At 47.9% G+C, this 19,264-nt stretch overlaps 1 protein-coding gene and 1 long non-coding RNA gene across 2 annotated transcripts in view; both read right to left on the reverse strand.

Moving 5' to 3' along the window:
* LOC132812802 (uncharacterized) overlaps nt 1-12,102 on the reverse strand; it is a 22,795-nt gene extending 10,693 nt beyond the window's left edge. The window contains exons 1-2 of the long non-coding RNA XR_009643787.1: nt 11,812-12,102; nt 4,899-6,362 (exon numbers count right to left, since the gene is read on the reverse strand). This is a non-coding gene — a long non-coding RNA (uncharacterized LOC132812802). The remainder of the gene's footprint in view (nt 1-4,898; nt 6,363-11,811) is intronic.
* Nucleotides 12,103-15,656: 3,554 nt separating this feature from the next.
* Nucleotides 15,657-17,861, reverse strand: LOC132812800 (oocyte zinc finger protein XlCOF7.1-like; the record flags this gene model as incomplete). Its single annotated transcript, XM_060823018.1, is given in 2 exon segments — nt 15,657-17,698; nt 17,700-17,861. Coding segments are annotated over 2 exon segments (1,686 nt in total), but the record flags the coding sequence as incomplete, so codon positions are not given.
* Between the last annotated feature and the right edge of the window lie 1,403 nt (nt 17,862-19,264).

The following is a 19,264-nucleotide window of genomic DNA, read 5'->3' on the forward strand; positions in this document are numbered from 1 at the left end:
ATAGACAGGCAGGAGACTGGAAGAATGCAGCAAGCCAGGCAGTATCAGTAGGTGGAAGAGTTGAGGTATCTGGTGGAACCCTTGTTCAGGATTGGGGGTGGGTATAGGGAGAGCTGTGGAACAAGGGTGTGCTGGGGGCAGGGTGATGAAGCGAGGATAGGTGGAGACAGGTAGAAGGTACAATAGACAATAGGTGCAGGAGTCAGCTCTTCTGCCCTTTGAGCCAGCACCACCATTCATTATGATCGTGGCTGATCATCCTCAATCAGTATCCTGTTCCTGCATTATCCCCACAACCTGGTTGGTGAATGGGAGGAAGGAATCCAGTTGGAAGGGAAGAGTGGAAAGGGCTGGGAAGTGAGTTGGGGGATGGGATGGGAGATTATTTGAAATTGGAGAACTCAGTGTCGAATCCTCCGGGCTGTGGACTGCTCAGACAAGATGAGGTTTTGTTCCTCCAATTTGTCAGAAGGGGAGTGGGAAGGGGCATTAAAATGGGTGGAGACTGGGAAGTCCGCAAAGCCTCTGCGGACCCGGCTGTGATGCTCGGCAAACCATTCCCCAAGTTTACGGTTGGTCGTCCTGACGTAGAGAAGACCATAACTGGCAAAGCACAGTGGGTCGAGCAGTAGGACAGTCGTAGTTTGAGGCACAAGCTCTTCATCAGGAATGATGCGTGGATGTTCAGAGGGGCATCAGCGTCCTTCTGTGCCAGTTGTCAGACAGGTGCAGCAGGCAATGAGCAAGGCAAGTGGCATATTAGCAAGAGGAATTAAGTTCAGAAGTGGGAATGTCTTCCAGCAGTTAGGAGGTCATAGAATATATTCAAGGCTGAGTTCACGTGATTTTTATGTGGATGCTTGTGGGGGAAGGCAAAGAAATGGTTGTAAGACCAGTATCCAGTTTTAAGACAGTTCCAGAGTCAGACAGCACAGAAACAGACCCTTCAGTACAACTAGTCAATGCTGACTATGTTCTCAAACTAAACCAGTCCCACCTGGCAGTGTTTTGGCCCATATCCCTCCAAACCTTTCCTATTCATGACGTTACTGTACCTGCATCCACCACATCCTCTAGACATTTAGTCCTCACGTGAACTACTGTGTAAAAAAAAATTGTGCCCTTCAAATCTTTTTAAAATCCTTCTCCTGTCACCGTCAAAATTTGCTCCCTAATCTTGAAACCCCAACCCTAGGGGGAAGGACACCCTTTGTTCACCTCATCTCTCCCCTCATGATTTTATAAACGTTGATAAGGTCACATCTCCACTTCCAATGCTCCAGTGAAAAAGTCCCAGCCCATCCACCTAGATGAAGGTAGAATCCTGTCCCTTAGGATTCCCTCCAACAACGTGCCCACCACTGATGTCAGGCACACTGATCTATAGTTCCCTGGCTTGTCCTTACCACCCTTCTTAAACAGTGGCACCACGTTAGCCAACCTCCAGTCTTCTGGCACCTCACCTGACATGCACAGTATGCTCTATGGAGATGCTGTTTTTGATGGATTTAAAATGTCCAAATGCCACAATTTCTCCCCCACTCACTTGACATAACCGTGCAGGTTCCTCGCTATTTGATGTTCATGTTACTTAGAACCCTCATGATCATATCAATCTCAATGAGGTCACCCCTCAACCTCCTGTGCTCCAGTGAAGACAGTCTCAGCTTCTCCTTATAACTCAAACTCTCCAGTCCTGGCAACATCCTGGTAAATCTTTACTGAACTCTCTGTAATAGTATTCTTCCTATTACAGGGCCACCAGAAGCCTTCTCAGTACTTTACAAGTGACTTCACCAACATCCTGTACACCTTCAACATGATGTCCCAACTCCTTTATTCAATGGTGTGAACAATTAAGGTAAGTGTGCTGAATGTTTAACATCAATCTACATTTGTCAATATATCATATCAGTTGCATGACACTGTGACCTTTTGCTCTTAACTCTGCGTCTTATGATCCTGCTCCGCAGCTACCCGATGAAGGAGCAGCACACCGAAAGCTAGTGCTTCCAAATAAATCTGTTGGACTATAACCCACTGTTGTGATTTTTCAACCTTGTCCCACCTAGTCCAACAGCAGCACCTCCACCTCCTTTCTAATGAACACAGCCCATACCTCCCAGTGCTGCCAGTAAACTGCCGATGAAATGATGCAGTGCCTGCACTCCTGAAAAGTTTATAATTTCTAACGAAACCAGCTACTCATTCACTGCTCCACCTGATACACGACTTTGGAAACTTAGTGCAGGAGGCTGCAAGAAATGAGCAGCTTTAAAACAAAAACCGCTTGGAGCTTTCAATGAGAGCCTGAGCCCAGCAGTATGTTCTGGTTACCTTTATTGTGGCCCAACATTGTTACAGCTGCAGATGCCCCCAGCAAAAGGGCAGAGAAAGAGTAGCTGTGTTTTAGACAGCTCAACAACAGGGGGAGGGGCAAGGGGCAGGGCAAGGCCAACGGCAGGCCCCCGCACTACGCCTGCGTTGCCTTGCACAGTTTACAAAAATCCCTTCCCCTTCAGAGACTCCCCACAGTGTGGAAGCTGGCCACTCGACCCAAAGACTACACACCGATCCTCCAAAGGGTAACCCACCATGCAATTCCCCTACCCCTATTGCTCAACATTTACCCCTGACTAATGCACCTAACCTGCACATCCCTGGGCACTATGGGTATTTCAGTACTGTCAATCCACCTGAACCTGGACAACTCGTATATGCCAACCAGATATCCCAACCCAATCTAGTCCCACCTGCCAGCACAGGGCCCATATCCCCCCAGTTGCCTTTTAAATGTTGCAATTGTATCAGCCTCCACCACTTCCTCTGGCAGCTCATTCCATACACGTACCACCCTCTAAATGAGAAGGTTGCCCCTTAGATCTCTTTCATATCTTTCCTCTCTCACCCGAAAACCTATGCCCTGTAGTTCTGGACTCTCCCATCCCATAGAAAAGACTTTGTCTATCTATCCTATCCATGCCCCTCATGATTTTATAAACCTCTATTAGGTCACCCCTCAGCCTCTGACGCTCCAGGGAAAATAGCCGCAGCCTGTTCTGTCTCTCCCTATAGCTCAAATCCTCCAGTCTTGGCGACATCCTTGTAAATCTTTTTAGATTAGATTAGATTAGATTACTTAGTGTGGAAACAGGCCCTTCGGCCCAACAAGTCCACACCGACCTGCCAACGCATATATCACCCAGACCCATACTCCGGGAGTTTGCAAGGACTGCCACAAACACTACATAGGACAAACAGGAAGAAAGTTAGCCACCTGGATACACGAACACCAGCTAGCCACAAAAAGACACGACCTTCTATCCCTCGTAGCCCAACATACGGATGAAAAAAAAAACACCACTTCGACTGGGACATCTATCCTGGGACAGGCTAAGCAACGACATGCCAGAGAATTCCTAGAGGCCTGGCACTCCAATCACAACACCATAAACAAACACATAGATCTAGATACCATCTATCAACCCCTCAGAAAATGAACAGGAAATGACATCACCACAAACCCCAGGAACCCTATCCAGGCCAAACATATAAATCGAAAGCAGGAGACAACAGCGTCGCTTCATTTGGAGGTCGCCACTGATGACGTTCCCGAGCCAGGTAATGAAACGTCTGGATATCAAACCTACAGCTCAGCGAGCAAACCTACACCCTAATCCTCAACCTGAGCTACAAACCTTGCAAAGTAGAATGTATTTGCAAACATCATGCTGCAAATACAAACCCACCCCCATGGATGATCTATCTCGTGTGTGCATGAGATAGAGAAACAGTCTATTTCCGTGCTGTTTATCTCTATTTGATAACCGTTGCTTTATTTCTGTTGGTGTAAATGTTGTTGTAATTCATAGCTGGATCCTCATAGGTGTAAGGGTGACAGAATTCCTCAAGTAGGGCACTGGAAGATTCCTGGGAGACCCCTATTTCTGGTTTACTTCCTCATGAACAAACATTAAGCACGTGTACCTATTTATTTACGATTTTGTTTTATTTTTCTTGTTTGATTCCCTGCTATGACTACACCTTGTATTAGGATAGTTGACAGGCTGGGAGATTGTGGCTTGGGTCTTGATTGAATATTTTATCGTTCCAGAAGTTATAAAAGGCGGGGTCAAAGCTTTAGCAGAAATCCAGCAGAGCTGAGAACAGACCGACATCTTAGTCTGTGGGAACAGGGAGATCAACAGAGGATAGAGAAATCAGGTCCTGAAACCAGACCACCCGGTGATCAGTGCTTTGATTAGAGGCATCCTTCTACATCAGTCAATGCCAGTTGTCAGACAGGTGCAGCAAGGCAAGTGGTATATTAGCAGGCTGAACTGAGATTAGAAATGGGGATGTCTTCCTGCAGTTAGGGAGTCATTGAATTTATTCAAGGCTGAGTTCATCTGATTTTTGAACAACAAAGTGTGGATTTTTATGTTGTGTGGATGAGGTGTGTTTTTTTTGTGGTTTATGTTTTGGATACAGGAAGAGTAGACATTTTTAAAGTGGAAGGCAAGAAAATGGTTTTAAGACCACGACAGAACAGTTATGGTCAGACAGCACAGAAACAGACCCTTCAGTCCAACTATTCCATGCTGACTATGTTCTCAAACTAAACTAGTGCCACTTGCCAGTGTTTGGCCCATATACCTCCACACCTTCCCTATTCATGTACTTATCCACATATCTTTTAAACGTTGCATCTGAACATGTATCCACCACTTCCTCTTTACATTCACTCAATACATGAAACACTCTGTTATAAACAAACTTTTCCCAATTCTGTCCATTCCATGGATTCATTCTCTTTCCTTTCAGTTGCTGCAAGTCATAAATTGAAGCCCAGAATGAAATAAATGGAAAAGGAGTTGTGAAGAGAGTACCCTACTCACAGATGGTTGACACAGTAAGGAGGGTGGAGTCTGGAGCAAACCCGAAATGTCGATTTTCCTGCTCCTCGGACGCTGCCTGACCTGCAGTACTTTGCCAGCACCACTCTAATCTTGACCCTGATCTCCAGCATCTGCAGTTCTAACTTTCTCCTGTAAGAAATCAGCAGTTTTAAACCAAAAACCTGTTGCAGTTTAAAGCTCTCATTGAGAGTTTGAGCTCAGTGTGAAGTTCAGGTAATCTTTATTGTGACCCAACTTTGTTACAGCTTCAGAATCTCCCAGCAGAAAGGTGTAGAAAAAGTAGCAATTTTTTAAAAACAGCTCAAGGTCAAAGTGCAACTCCTCACTTTCTTCATTATTGGTCACCACCGAGTTGTCCCTTTGTAATTGGATCCTTGGTGTAGCCTTAACCTGGAGGAAGTACTGCCTCACTCAGCAATTTCAACCTGTATCCAAGTAAGTTGGATGAGCAGCATAGAGTCAACCAGACTATTGTGGGTCTGGAGTCACGTGTAGGCCAGAGCGGGTAAAGGATGCAGCTGGGACGACTGCTCTAATAACTGCTCAAGTCTTCCCTAAAAAAGAACTGAGTGACTCAGAAGGGGGTTTTTTTTCCACCCCCACCCCACCGACAATAGTTTCACCGTTAGATTCTGAACTCCAGATTTCTGACCAAATTCCAATTCCGCCATCTGTTGTGGGAATCGAACTCGGGAGCCACTGGAACTGGGTTGATAGTCCAGTTGGTAAAGGCACTCGGCCGTCTTTCTTTCAATCCTCCTGCAATGCCACGTGATCCCGCTGGTTGGTCAGCAAGGAGGCAGCCTGGGTAACGGCCTTCCCGCACTCGGGGCAGCTTAAGGGCCTCTCCCCCATGTGGATCCACTGGTGGGTCTGGAGGTTGGAGGAATCGCTGAAGTCCTTCCTGCAGTCAGGGCAGGGGAACGGCCTCTCCCCAGTGTGACTGCGCCAATGAGTCTCCAGGGCAGACGGGAAACAAGCCTTTCGAACAGTCACCACACTTCCGTGGTTTCTCTACGGGGCGGGATTCCTCGGGTTTCTCCATGGCCGAAGCTTCAGCCGCACAAACGCATGTGGAGCTTCTCTCCACCGTGAATTCCTCTTTCCAAACCGTATAGCTGTTACACGCTCCTCACTCAGTGCACTGCAATGGTAGGGTCTCTCATCCAGTCCCACTGATGCTGAAAACATACCCAAACAGGAACCAAACAGCTTTGCTCCTCACGGAATCATAGTTGCAAACTGTTGCGGTCCCGATGGATTGGATTGAATGACTGTCAGACATGGACGTCAAAGTAAGGACTGCAGACGCTGGAGAGTCAGAGTCAGAAAGTGCGGCGCTGGAAAAGCACAGCAGGTCAGGCAGCATCCGAGGAGCAGGAGAGTCAACGTTTTGGGCATTAGGCCTTCATCTGTTGATTTTGAAACTTCCATCTTCAGATCCTGAAATGTAAAAAGAGATTACAAAAGTCATCACTGTCAGTGCAGGGTAGAAATTCTGAACAAGCAATTCTACTTTCTGCGGAAAGTTCTTTTCTTTTGTTATTTCACAAAATTGAAAGCACCATCCCACTCTCTCTCCCCACCTCTGTTCTCACTCTGATCTAACTAATTCCCCTGAAGGTGCTGATTCAGGATCTTCCAGGGGCAGAAAAGCAAAAACGTCAAGACTGACATCTCTCTGAATTTTGGATAACTCCACCTGAAAGTTAATATCTTTCACAACATTGGGATACTGCTGGGAGGTGAGGAGGTCTGATTTTGGGAAGCAAAAAAAAATAATGAGTTTGTGCCAATCCCTTCCCTTCAGAGAATCCCCAGAGTGTGAAAGCAGGCCACTCAGCCCCACAAATCCATACCGACCCCCTAAAGGGTAACAGACCCACACCTATTCCCCTACCCCTATTGCTCAACTTTTACTCCCTGATTAATGCACCTAACCTGCACATCTCTGGGCATGGTCAATCCATCCTAACCTGGACAAAGTTAAAAATCACACCACCAGGTGAGTGTTCAACAGGTTTATTTGGAATGACTCGCTTTCAGAGCGCTGATCCTTCAGGTGGTTGTGGAGAATAAGATCTTAAGACATAACTTATAGAAAAACATTATCGCGTTCTGCCACCGAAATGATATGTTGAACAAACCTGGACTGTCAAGTCTTTTATCTTTTAGACTGGATTGCAGCTATCATTCACATGTAAATCCCAGACCTTCTTGCAAGGCACCTTATCAAGATAACTCGAGGTTTTATAGCAAAATGTGACATCTCAGTTCACATAATGCATTAAAGGTGTGAGGTCAGAGTCTGTCTGTGTCCCAGTCTTGAGTCAGACTGGTTCTATTTCCAAAGTGGAATTTACAAAATATTACATGGATTGACTGCTTACTGATTGTGTATTTTTTGAGCAAAATACACAATGTATCTGCAAATATCATTCTGCAAATACAAATAGAGCCTTATTTCTGGTTTACTTCCTAATGAATAAACATTAAACGCGAGCACCTATTTATTTCTAATGTTGTTTCATTTTTCTTGTTTGATTCCCTTCTGTGACTACACTGTGCCTGGATGGTTCACAGGCTGGGAGATTGTGCATTGGGACTTGATTGACTGAATGTTTTATTGTCCCAGAAGGTGTAAAGATAGTTGTTGGGGGGGGTGTCAAAGCTTCAACAGAAATCCAGCAGAGCTGAGAACAGACTGACATCCATATGCCTTTTAAATGTTGTAATTGTGCCAGTCTCCACCACTTCCTCTGGCAGTTCGTGCCATACATGCACCACCCTCTATGTGAAAAGATTGCCCCTCAGACCCCTGTTAAATCATTCTGCTCTCACCTCAAACATATGTCTTCTAGTTTTCTTGGACTCCCCTACCCTGGGGAAAAGACCTTAGGTTTCCTCCCCTATCCATGCCCATTACAAAGGTCTATAAGTTTACCCCTCAGCCTCTGATGCTCCATGGAAAATATCCCTGGCCTATTCAGCCTCTCCCTATAGCTCAAATCTTTTCTGACCCCTTTCAAAGTTTCATAACATCTTTCCTACAGTAGGGAGACCAGAACTGAACGCAGTATTCCAAAATTGGCTTAACCAACATCCTGGACAGCCACAACATGACCTCCCAACTCATCTACTCGATGCTCTGACCAATAAAGGCCATCCTACCAAATGCCTCATTCATTATCCTGTCTACCTGAGACTCCACTTTCAAGGAACTATGGAACCTGCACTCCAAGGTCTCTTTGTTCTGCAACACTCCCCTTAACTCTGTCAGTCCTGCCTGAATTGCTTGACCAAAATGCAACAACTCGAATTTCTCAAAATTTAATTCCATCTACCACACTTTGGCCCATCCGATCAATTCTAATTTATAGCAAACCCTCTTTTCTCTCTCATTCCCAAGCTGAAAATCTCCAATCCACACACTCTCCCTCCATTCTCATTTTGCTGACCCCAATCCCTGGTGTACCTCATCCTGAATGGTCTGGTTCATGCTGATTAAAAGACCCACACTCGGGGGGGGGGGGGGGGGGGGGGTTCTAATTGAAACATACATAATCCTGAACAGCCCAGACAGAGTGGATGTTGCTAAGATGTTTCCATTGGTAGGACAGACTCAGACCAGAGGGCAGCGCTTCAAGTAAAGGGAAGTCCTTTTAGAAAGGAGAAACTTCTTCAGCCAGAGAGCAGTGAATCTGTGGAATCTATTTCCATAGAAGGCTGTGGAGGCCAGGTCACTGGGAATATTTAAAACTGAGACAGATAGGTTCTTGAGTATCAAGGGTTAAAGGAGAATGGGGTTGAGAAACCTAGCAGCCACGATTGAATGGGGTGATTAGACCTGATGGACTGAATGGCCTAATTTCTGCTCCTCTGACTTAGGGCCTCTTGCTGTCCTGGACACAGAGTGAGAGAGTTGGGAGCAAGACTAGGCCATTCGGTCTTTCGAGTCAGCACCAGCATTGAACAATTCATAACTGGATATGAATATACCTACAGCTGGGTGGATAGGCTGGGACTTTTTTCACTGGAACACATGAGGTTGAGATGTGACCTTAAAAGGAGGTTCATAAAATCATGGAGGGTAGATGAGGTGAACCGCAGGTGTCCTTTCCCTAGGATGGGGGTTTCAAGATTAGGGAGCAAATGAGGAAGGTGAGTGAAGAAAGATTTTCAAAAGACTGGAGTAGCGCCTTTTTTTTGAGAGTAGTTTGTGTGTGGAATCAATGTCCAGACACGGTGGTGGATGTAGGTACAGTAACAAGGTTTAAAAGACATTTGGATAAGTACGTGAATAGGAAAGGTTCAGAGGGATATGGGCCAAATACACACAGGTGGGACTAGTTTAGTTTGTGAACACAGTCAGCACGGTTTAGTTGGACTGAAGGGTCTGTTTCTGTGTTGTCTGACTCGAACTGTTCTAAAGTGGGCTTAAAACCATTTTCTTGCCTTCCGCAATAAACATCCACTTCTTTCTTGTTCAAAAATCAGATTAACTCAACCTTGAATTTATTCAAATGACCCCCTAACTGCAGGATGACATTCCCATCTCTGAACTCAATTCCTCTTGCTAACACACCACTTGCCTTGCTCATTGCCTGCTGCACCTGTCTGACAACTGGCATAGAAGGACACTGATGCCCCTCTGAACATCCACGTATCATTCCTGATGAAGGGCTTGTGCCCGAAACTTCGACTGTCCTACTGCTCGGATGCACCTTGAATGAATCTACCGTCCCTACCTCTGCTGGCAATGCGTTCCAGGCACCTATCACCCTCTGAGTAACGTACTTTCTGTGTGCATCTCCAACATGATGTCCCAACTCCTGTACTCAGCATGTGAACCATGAAGGCTAGTGTGTTGAACACCTTCTTCACCCCCCTCTACCAGTGATGTAACTTTCAAGAACAATGAACCTGAACACCTCCATGTCTCTGTTCTACAACATGACCCAGGGCCCTACCATTACCTGTTCAAGTCTTGCCCTCCTTTATTTTAGCAAATGCAACCCCTCACTTATATCCATATCCCTCTCATACACACACGCTCTCTCTCAGACATACACACACACCACCCCCTCAAAACTCTCACCCTCTCGCAGACTCATACTCCATCACAATCACACTTTATCAAGCAGGCACACATGCAAAAACATACTCACAGCGCACAAACACACACACCCCCACACACACACACACACACTTCCCTGAAGGGAGTTTCCCTGAAACGTCAATTTTCCTGCTCCTCGGATGCTGCCTGACTTGTTGCTGCACCACACGCTCGATCCTAAACTTATTACCCTCTACTTCTGGACTGCCCCATCCAAAGGAAAATACCATGTTTATTTACCCTATCCATGCCCCTCATGATGATATAAAAGTGTATAAGGTCACTCCTCAGACTCTGGCAAGCTACGGAAAAAAGTCCCAACCTGAACTTCTGTCTCTCCTCACCCGGGTAACCAAGACACATACCTGAGGTCCCAAAGTCTGCTCCCTCGCTGGATTCACTCCAGTTGCTGCAAGTGAGCCTGCTCCGTCATTCATTAAGATCATGGCTGATCTATCCATCGTTTCATCTTCTCCTCCCTGCACTGTCACAAGGAACCCCTTAATTCCCCAACCAGGCCAAATCCCACCCAACTGTATCTTGAATATACTTAATGAAGCTGCCTCTATTGCTTCCTTAGCCAGAGTATTCCCTAGATTTTGATGAAGGGCTTTTGCCCGAAACATCGATTTTCCTGCTCTCTGGATGCTGCCTGACCTGCTGTGCTTTTCCAGCACCACTCTAATCTAGACTATTCCATAGATTCACGACCCTCTGGGAAAAGCAGTTCCTCCTCATCTCTGTCTGAAAGCTACTCCCTCTAACCTTGAGGCCTCGTCTCACCCACCAGAAATTACTGGACAGGCTAGGGCTTCATCCCCACAGTGCAATGACATTGGGAAGATGTTTTCATTGGTAGGAGAGACTAGGACTAGAGGACACAGCTTTAAGAATAAAGGGAAGACCTTTAGGAACAGAGATAAGCGATGTCTCCTTTTCTGCCGACAGCGAGGAGCATGGACAATGTACTGGTGACACCAGCGAGCAGGTGCGCTGTTGTTCACACCGAGGAGCAGACACAATGTGCTCTGTGGCGATGCTGGTGTTATTGACAGATGTTAAATGTTCAAATGCCAAGAGGAGAAATAAAGGGTAGAGCCACAGTTCTTTTTCCCCATGTGGCTCAACATTTTATCGCTTTTGTCTGGCTGCTCAACATTTTTTTAAATGTCTTTTCCCCAGAATAGGGGTGAGGTTCACAACTAGACGGCATAGGTTTAGGGTGAGAGCAGAAAGATATTAAAGGTACCTAAGGGGCAACTTTTCCATGCAGAGGATGGTGCACGTATGGAATGAGCTGTGAGAGGAAGTAGTGGAGGCCGATATAATTACAGCATTTAAAAGGCATCTGGATGGGTATATGAACCAAGTGGTGACAAATGGGACTAGATTAATTTAGGATATCTGGTTGGCATGGACAGGTTGGACCAAATGGGTGTGTTCATGTGCTGTACATCTTTATGATTCTAAATAATAAAAAAGTATATTTTTACAAATACCAAACTATCTCCAAGTTAACAAGGCTTAGTGCACCACATACTTTACTAACCATTCTCAACAGGTCCTGCCCCTTCAATAACTGAGGAACATATACATGCTGGTGCATAGTATCCTTCACTAGTATTTACACACTACCCTCAACAATTGTACAAGTAACAGTGAGGGGTAAACAGCACAAGCGCCAGTAAAAGCAGATGGAAAGTGAGTGTAAAATGTGACTATGACAGGACAGGCCCCACATTCCTTCCCCTCCGTCCCCCCCACAACCTGCCTCACCTTTCACCTCCCGGGCCCAGTACCTTCCAGGTGGCCCCATAGTTGACACAGGGGCCGCCCCACGACCAGTAGAACTCCACCACCCAGGCGGCCGACCAGTTCCCAAGCAGGCCCTTAACCCCATCCGCCTCCAGAATGGTCACCGGCTCCTGCCTGCTGTACAGCCGGCCGGTGTGACCGTGACACAGCAGCTGCGCCAGGAAGGCGGCGGTGACCAGTGACGGGGGTCTGCCCCGGGCCGCACGGCGCCATTTTCCTAACGACCGCCGCTTCCCCGCTCGAGCGACTTCTCCTCCCAACCGCCTTCACCCCCGCGTGACGTCTGCACGGGGGGATGGGCGGGGCCGGGGGAGCCTCACCGTCACCAAGCAACAGCCACCTCGCGCTACAACTGCTCATTCACAAAAACAAACTCTCCTGTCTCGCTCTGCAGCTGCAGGGGGGGACACTGCCACGTTTCGAGGAGCCCTGTCTACATTGGGAAAGCTCACGGCTCCATTTAAACAGATATTCCGACATCTAACGGAACGGCCTCATAATCTAAAGGGGGTAATGTGCATGGACATTAAAGTAACATGGACATTTTAACGGGGTATTTTTGCAAATAAAGAGATGCAAATGGACGAGATTACATTTCAAAGGGATGTGGCACATTCAAAGGGATATCTTCATATGTAAAGTGACGCAGTTATACCTAAATGAATCTACATTTCGAAGAGACGTTGCCCTGTTTATAAGCAGAGACAATAGGTGTGAATTCTGTCTGTGTCCCAATGTTGAGTCTGACTGACATTTTTCTTAGAAAAGCTCTGCACTTAAATTACATTCTTGAGAAGGTAATTTATAGATTAGAGTGTAGGTTAGGGAGAATTGGCCGTGCTAAGTTACCCATAGTGACCAGGGATGTACAGGTTAGAGTGGCTTGGCCATGGGAAATATGGAGTAAGGGGTTGGGTATGGGTGGGATACTGTTCAGAGGGCCAGAGTGAAATAGATGGGCTGAATGGCCTGCTTCCACATTGTCGGAATTCGATGACCCTCCCCACAAAGGAGCATTTCATCTGCATCTATCCTGTCAAGCCCCTTTCAGAATTCTATTAGTTTCAATAGAGGTATACAGCACAGAAACAGACACTTCGGTCCAATTCGTCCATGTCGACCAGGATTCCAAACTAAACATAGAACATAGAAGGATACAGTGCAGTACAGGCCCTTCGGCCCTCGATGTTGCGCCGACCGAATCCTCCCTAACCTGTACTAGCCCAATAACTTCCAAATGCCTATCCAATGCCCGCTTAAATGACCATAAAGGAGAGTTCACCACTGATACGGGCAGGGCATTCCATGAACTCACAACCCGATACAAACCAGTCCCACTTGCCTGCATTTGGCCCATATCCCTCTAAACCTTTCTATTCATGTACCCATCCAAATGCTGTTTCAATGTTGTAACTGTACCTGCATCGACCACATCCTCAGCAAGTTCATTCCACATGCAAATCACCCTCTTTCAAAATGTTGCCCCTCCGCTTCCTTTTAAATCTCTCTCCTGACATTTAAAAAAATGCCCCCTAGTTTTGAGTTCCCCTACGCTAAGCAAGAGCCATTTGCTATTCACCTTACCTCCACTCCTCATGAATTTATTAATCTCAATGAGGTCACCTCCCCCCCCCCCCACCTCCTGTGCTCCAATGAATAAAGTCCCAGCCTCTCCTTATAACTCAAACCCTCCAGTCCTTACAACATCCTGGTAAATCTTTATTAAACCCTCACTAATATTATTCTTCCTAATACAGGGCCACCGGAACTGTACTCAGTACTCTGAAAGTGGCCTCACCAACATCCTGTACAACCTCAACATGATGTCCCAACTCCTATACTCAATGGTGTGAACAATGAAGGCAATGTTGCGAAATGCCGCCTTAACCACCCTGTCGAGCAATGATGCAACTTCCAAAGAACTATGTACCTGAACAGCCCCCACCTCTGCTCCCCCACCCCCCATGTCTGTCTGTTCTCTAACACGACCCATGGCCCAACTGTACAAGTCCTTGTTTTAGCAAAAATGCAACCCCTTGCTTTGATTAAGCCTCTCCCTCACACACATACTCTACCTCTCAGACAGACACAGACACACACCCCTCAACACTCTCTCACACTCGCAGCCTCATACTCCATCACACTCTCACTTTCCAAGCATACACACACACACTTCTGTGCACACACACACAAACTCACATGCACACTCTTTCATGCACACACACACTACTTTATGGGGTGAAATTGTATTGGCAAAATTATATTTGCAGATACATTCAATTTTATTCAAAAAGCACACAAACTGCAGGCAGTCAATGCATATAATATTTTACAAATTCCGACTTTGGAAACAGAACAAGTCTGATTCAAGGTTGGAATACTGACAGACTCAAATCTCACACCTTCATTGCATTGTCTGAGCAGAGATGTCTGTTTTTTATAAAAGCTTAAGTCATCTCAAAAACACTGTTACATATTAATGAACCAAAGTCCGCACCCATTCTAAGAGATGAAGACTATCTCAGTTTGTTCAATATATTCGATCAGTTGCATGACACTGATCTTTTGATACAAGTTCTGTGTCTTATGATGCTGTTCCATGAGGCTTATGTGTTGATGAGGCAAGATGGTACAGATGAGGCGATAAGAGAATTACAGATCACCGAGGAAGGATTGAAAGAGAGAGTTAAGAAGAGCAAAGAGAGGACACGAGCAGTCTTTATCAAATAGAATAAAGGAGAACCCTAAAGCTTTCTATAGGTCTGTGAGGAATAAAAGGATTAGATTAGATTAGATTACTTACAGTGTGGAAACAGGCCCTTCGGCCCAACAAGTCCACACCGACCCGCCGAAGCGCAACCCACCCATACCCCTACATTTACCCCTTAGCTAACACTACGAGCAATTTAGCATGGCCAATTCACCTGACCCGCACATCTTTGGACTGTGGGAGGAAACCGGAGCACCCGGAGGAAACCCACGCAGACACGGGGAGAACGTGCAAACTCCACAGTCAGTCGCCTGAGTCGGGAATTGAACCCGGGTCTCTGGTGCTGTGAGGCAGCAGTGCTAACCACTGTGCCACCGTGCTGCCCAGATGATTAGGGTAGGAATAGGGCCAGTCAAAGACAGAAGTGGGAAGTTGAGTGTGGACACTGTAGAGATCGGAGAGGTGCTAAATGAACATTTCTCATTGGTGTTCACTCAGGAAAAGAATGAGATATGAGACATTAGACTCGAAAGGATTGAGGTTAGTTACGCACAGGTGTTATCAATTTGAGAAGGAGTGAAAGTAGACAAGTCCCCTGGGCTGGATGGGATTTATCCGAGGATTCTCTGGGAAGTGAGGGAGGAGATAGCAGAGCCTTTGGCTTTGATATTTGAGTCATCATTATCGACGGGTTTAGTACCTGAGAACTGGAGGATTGCAAATGTTGTGCCCTTGTTCAAGAGAGGGCATAACTACAAATTGAGGGGTGATAGCTTTCAGACAGATGTCAGAGGCAAGTTCTTTACACGGAGAGTGGTAAGGGAGTGGAATGCCCTACCTGCTAAGGTAGTCAACTCAGCCACATTAGGGAGATTTAAACAATCCTTAGATAAGCGCATGGATGATTTTGGGATAGTGTAGGGGAACGAGCTGAGAATAGTTCACAGGTCGGCGTAACATCGAGGGCCGAAAGGCCTGTTCTGCGCTGGATTGTTCTATGTTCTAAACTTACTGCAGGAGGCTGAAAGAAATAAGCAGCTTTAAAACAAAAACCTCTTGGAGCTCAAAGCTTCCAATGAGAGTCTGAGCCCGGTGGTAAGTTCAGGTATCCTTTATTGCAACCCAACTTTGTTACAGCTTTGGATCCCCCCAGCAAAAAGGCAGAGAAAAAGAAGTTGCTTTTTGAGCTCAAGGTGAAAGTGCACACACCACACCTCCCCTGTTTCCCCCGTCCCCCCACTGTCTTTAATATTGGCCAGCACCAAGTTGTCCCTTTGTAACTGGATCCTTGGTACCGCCGTAACCCGGAGGAAGTATTGCCTCACTCAGCAATTTCAACGCATACTCTGTCTCCAAGTAAGTTTCTCCCCTGGAACGACTGAGTGAATCCTTTCCCACAATGGCGGTTCCCTTCCCTAACAAGGGAGACGGAATCAGATGGGGGCTTTCTCCCCTGCACCACCCCCTCCCTGAAACGGTCTCATTGTTAAATTTCGAACTCCACATTTCTGACTGAATACCAATTCTGCCATCTGTCATGGCGGGATTCAAACCCGGGAGTCCCCGGAAATGGGTTGGTAGTCCAATCGATAATGGCACTCAGCCTTCACTCCTTCAATCCCCCTGCGATGGCACGTGAACTCGCTGGTGCTTCCGCAGCTGGGAGGAGTAGGTGAAGCCCTTCCCGCACTGAGAGCAGGTGAACGGCCTCTCCCCGGTGTGGATCCATTGATGCCTCAGCAGGGTGGAGGATGTGCTGAAGCCCTTTCCGCACTTGGGGCAGCTGAAGGGCCTCTCTCCCGTGTGGATCCGCTGATGGGTCAGCAGATGGGAGGAATACCTGAAGGCCTTCCCGCACTCGGGGCAGCTGAAGGGCCTCTCTCCCGTGTGGACCCGCCGGTGGGTCAGCAGATGGGAGGAATACCTAAAGTCCTTCCCGCACTGAGAGCAGGTGAAGGGCCTCTCCCCCTTGTGGACCTGCTGGTGGGTCAGCAGGTGGGAGGAGCAGTTGAAGCTCTTCCTGCATTGAGAGCAGCTGAACTGCCTCTCCCCCATGTGGATACGCTGGTGCCTCAGCAGGGTGGAGGCCTGTGTAAAGGCCTTCCCACAATCAGGGCAGCTGAAGGGCCTCTCCCCCGTGTGGACCCGCTGGTGCCTCAGCAGGGCGGAGGAGCAGGTGAAGCCCTTCCCGCACTGAGAGCAGGTGAATGGCCTCTCCCCCGTGTGGATCTGCTGGTGGGTCAACAGGGTGGAGGAATTCCTGAAGGCCTTCCCACACTCAGGGCAGCTGAAGGGCCTCTCCCCGGTGTGGACCCGCTGGTGGGTCAGCAGGTGGGAGGAATCACTGAAGGCCTTCCCACACTGAGAGCAGGTGAACGGCCTCTCCCCCATGTGGACCCGCTGGTGCCTCCGCAGGGAGGAGGAATCGCTAAAAGCCCTCCCACACTCAGGGCAGCTTAAGGGCCTTTCCCCTGTGTGGACCCGTCGGTGGGTCAGCAGGTGGGAGGAATTGCTGAAGGCCTTCCCACACTCTGGGCAGCTGAAGGGTCTCTCCCCCGTGTGGACATGCTGGTGGCTCCGCAGGGCGGAGGAGCAGGTGAAGCCTTTCCCGCACTGAGAGCAGGTGAATGGTCTCTCCCCCATTTGGACCCGCTGGTGGGCCAACAGGGTGGAGAAATTGCTGAAGGCCTTCCCACACTCGGGGCAGCTGAATGGTCTCTCCCCTGTGTGGACTCGCTGGTGCCTCAGCAGGTGGGAGGAATACCTGAAGCCCTTCCCGCACTGAGAGCAGGTGAAGGGCGTCTCCCCCATGTGGACCTGCTGGTGGGTCAGCAGATGGGAGGAGCAGGTGAAACCCTTCCCGCACTGAGAGCAAGTAAACGGCCTCTCCCCCGTGTGGACCCGTTGGTGGGTCAGTAGGGTGGAGGAATGTCTGAAGCCCTTCCCACACTCAGGGCAGCTGAAGGGCCTTTCCCCCGTGTGGACACGCTGGTGCCTCAGCAGGGAGGAAGCCTGGGTAAAGGCCTTCCCGCACTCGGGGCAGCTGAAGGGCCTCTCCCCCGTGTGGACCCGCTGGTGGGTCAGCAGGGTGGAAGCCTGGGTAAAGGCCTTCCCGCACTCGGGGCAGCTGAAGGGCCTCTTCCCCCATGTGGACCCGCTGGTGGGTCAGCAGATGGGAGGATGTGCTGAAGGCCTTCCCGCACTCTGGGCAGCTGAAGGGCCTTTCCCCCGTGTGGTTCTGCTGGTGGGCCAACAGGTGGGAGGAATGTTTGAAGGCCTTCCCGCAGACAGGACAGGAGAATGGCCTCTCCCGGTGTGACTGCGCCGATGAATCTCCAGGGCAGACGGGACACGGAAGCCTTTCCCACAGTCACCACGTTTCCACGGTTCCTCCACAGGGCGGGAATCCTCAGGTTTCTCCATGGCTACAGCTTCAGCTGCATACAAACATGTGTAGAGCCCCTCCCTGCCGTGAAATCACCTTTCCAGGCCGTATAACTGTTTCAGGCTCCACACACAGTGCGCTGCAAAAGTGGGGTCTCTCGTCCAGTCCCACTGATGCTGAAAATGTCCTCAAACAGATACCAAAAAGCGTTGATCCCTCTCACAGAAATCACAATCAAAAATCGTTACTGTCCCGATGGATTGAGTGACTGTCAGATATTGACATCAAAGTGAGGACTGCAGACACTGGAGAGTCAGTCGAAAAATGTGGCACTGGCAAAGCACAGCAGGTCAGGCAGCATCCGAGGAGCAGGAGAGTCAATGTTTCGGGCATAAGCCCTTCATCCATTGATTTTGAAACTTCAGTCTTCAGATTTTCAAATACTCTGCAAAAAGAGATTACAAAAGTCATCACTATCAGTGCAGGGTAGAAATTCAGAACAAGCAACTCTATTTTCTGTGGAATATTCTTTTGTTGTTCCACAAAATTGAAAGCACCATCCCTCTCTCTCTCCCTCTGTTCTCACTCCGCTCTAACTAATTCCCCTGAAGGTGCTGATTCAGGATCTTACAGGGGCAGAAAAAGCAAAAAGATCAAAACTGACAACTCTCTGAATTTTGGATACCTCCACCTGAAAGTTAGTATCTTCCACAACACTGGGATCCTGCTGAGAGTGAGCAGGTCTGATTCTGAGAAGCAAAAAAAAGTGTGTCAATTCAGGGTAAACCTGCAATGTAGCTTCTTGAGGAAGGACCAGACACAAAATGGTTAACGACCCCAGGAAGGTGGGAGCAAAATGAAACAACAAGGCATTAACACCAACACACTTCAGTCAAACTCTTCTGCTACCAGTCAGGGCAAAACATGCTCTGAAAGTCCAGCCTTCACAACCACACTTCTGCTTTCACTGAAGACAATTAGAGTCACACAGCACGAAAACAGACCCTTTGTCTCAACCTGCCCAGATATCATTTATGCCACTCATCCACAGATTCTATCAACAAACACATTGACCTGGACCCAATATACCGGCCACTGCAGCAGACAGCTGGAACTGACAACCGGAAGCAGCAGAGACAAACCACTATAAATGCCGGAGGAAACATCACAGAAGCGATGTGGAGGCTCCCAAGCACTGAGGATGTCACCTAGACAGGGGACGAAACGTTTGCAACACAAATTCCCAGCTCGGCGAACAGAACCACAACAAGATACAAGAAGGAGATCCAGGTATTCCTTGACAGAATTACTGAAGGGAC

The sequence above is a fragment of the Hemiscyllium ocellatum genome, unplaced genomic scaffold, assembly GCF_020745735.1.
Source record: "Hemiscyllium ocellatum isolate sHemOce1 unplaced genomic scaffold, sHemOce1.pat.X.cur. scaffold_3039_pat_ctg1, whole genome shotgun sequence".
Classification (NCBI taxonomy): domain Eukaryota; kingdom Metazoa; phylum Chordata; class Chondrichthyes; order Orectolobiformes; family Hemiscylliidae; genus Hemiscyllium; species Hemiscyllium ocellatum.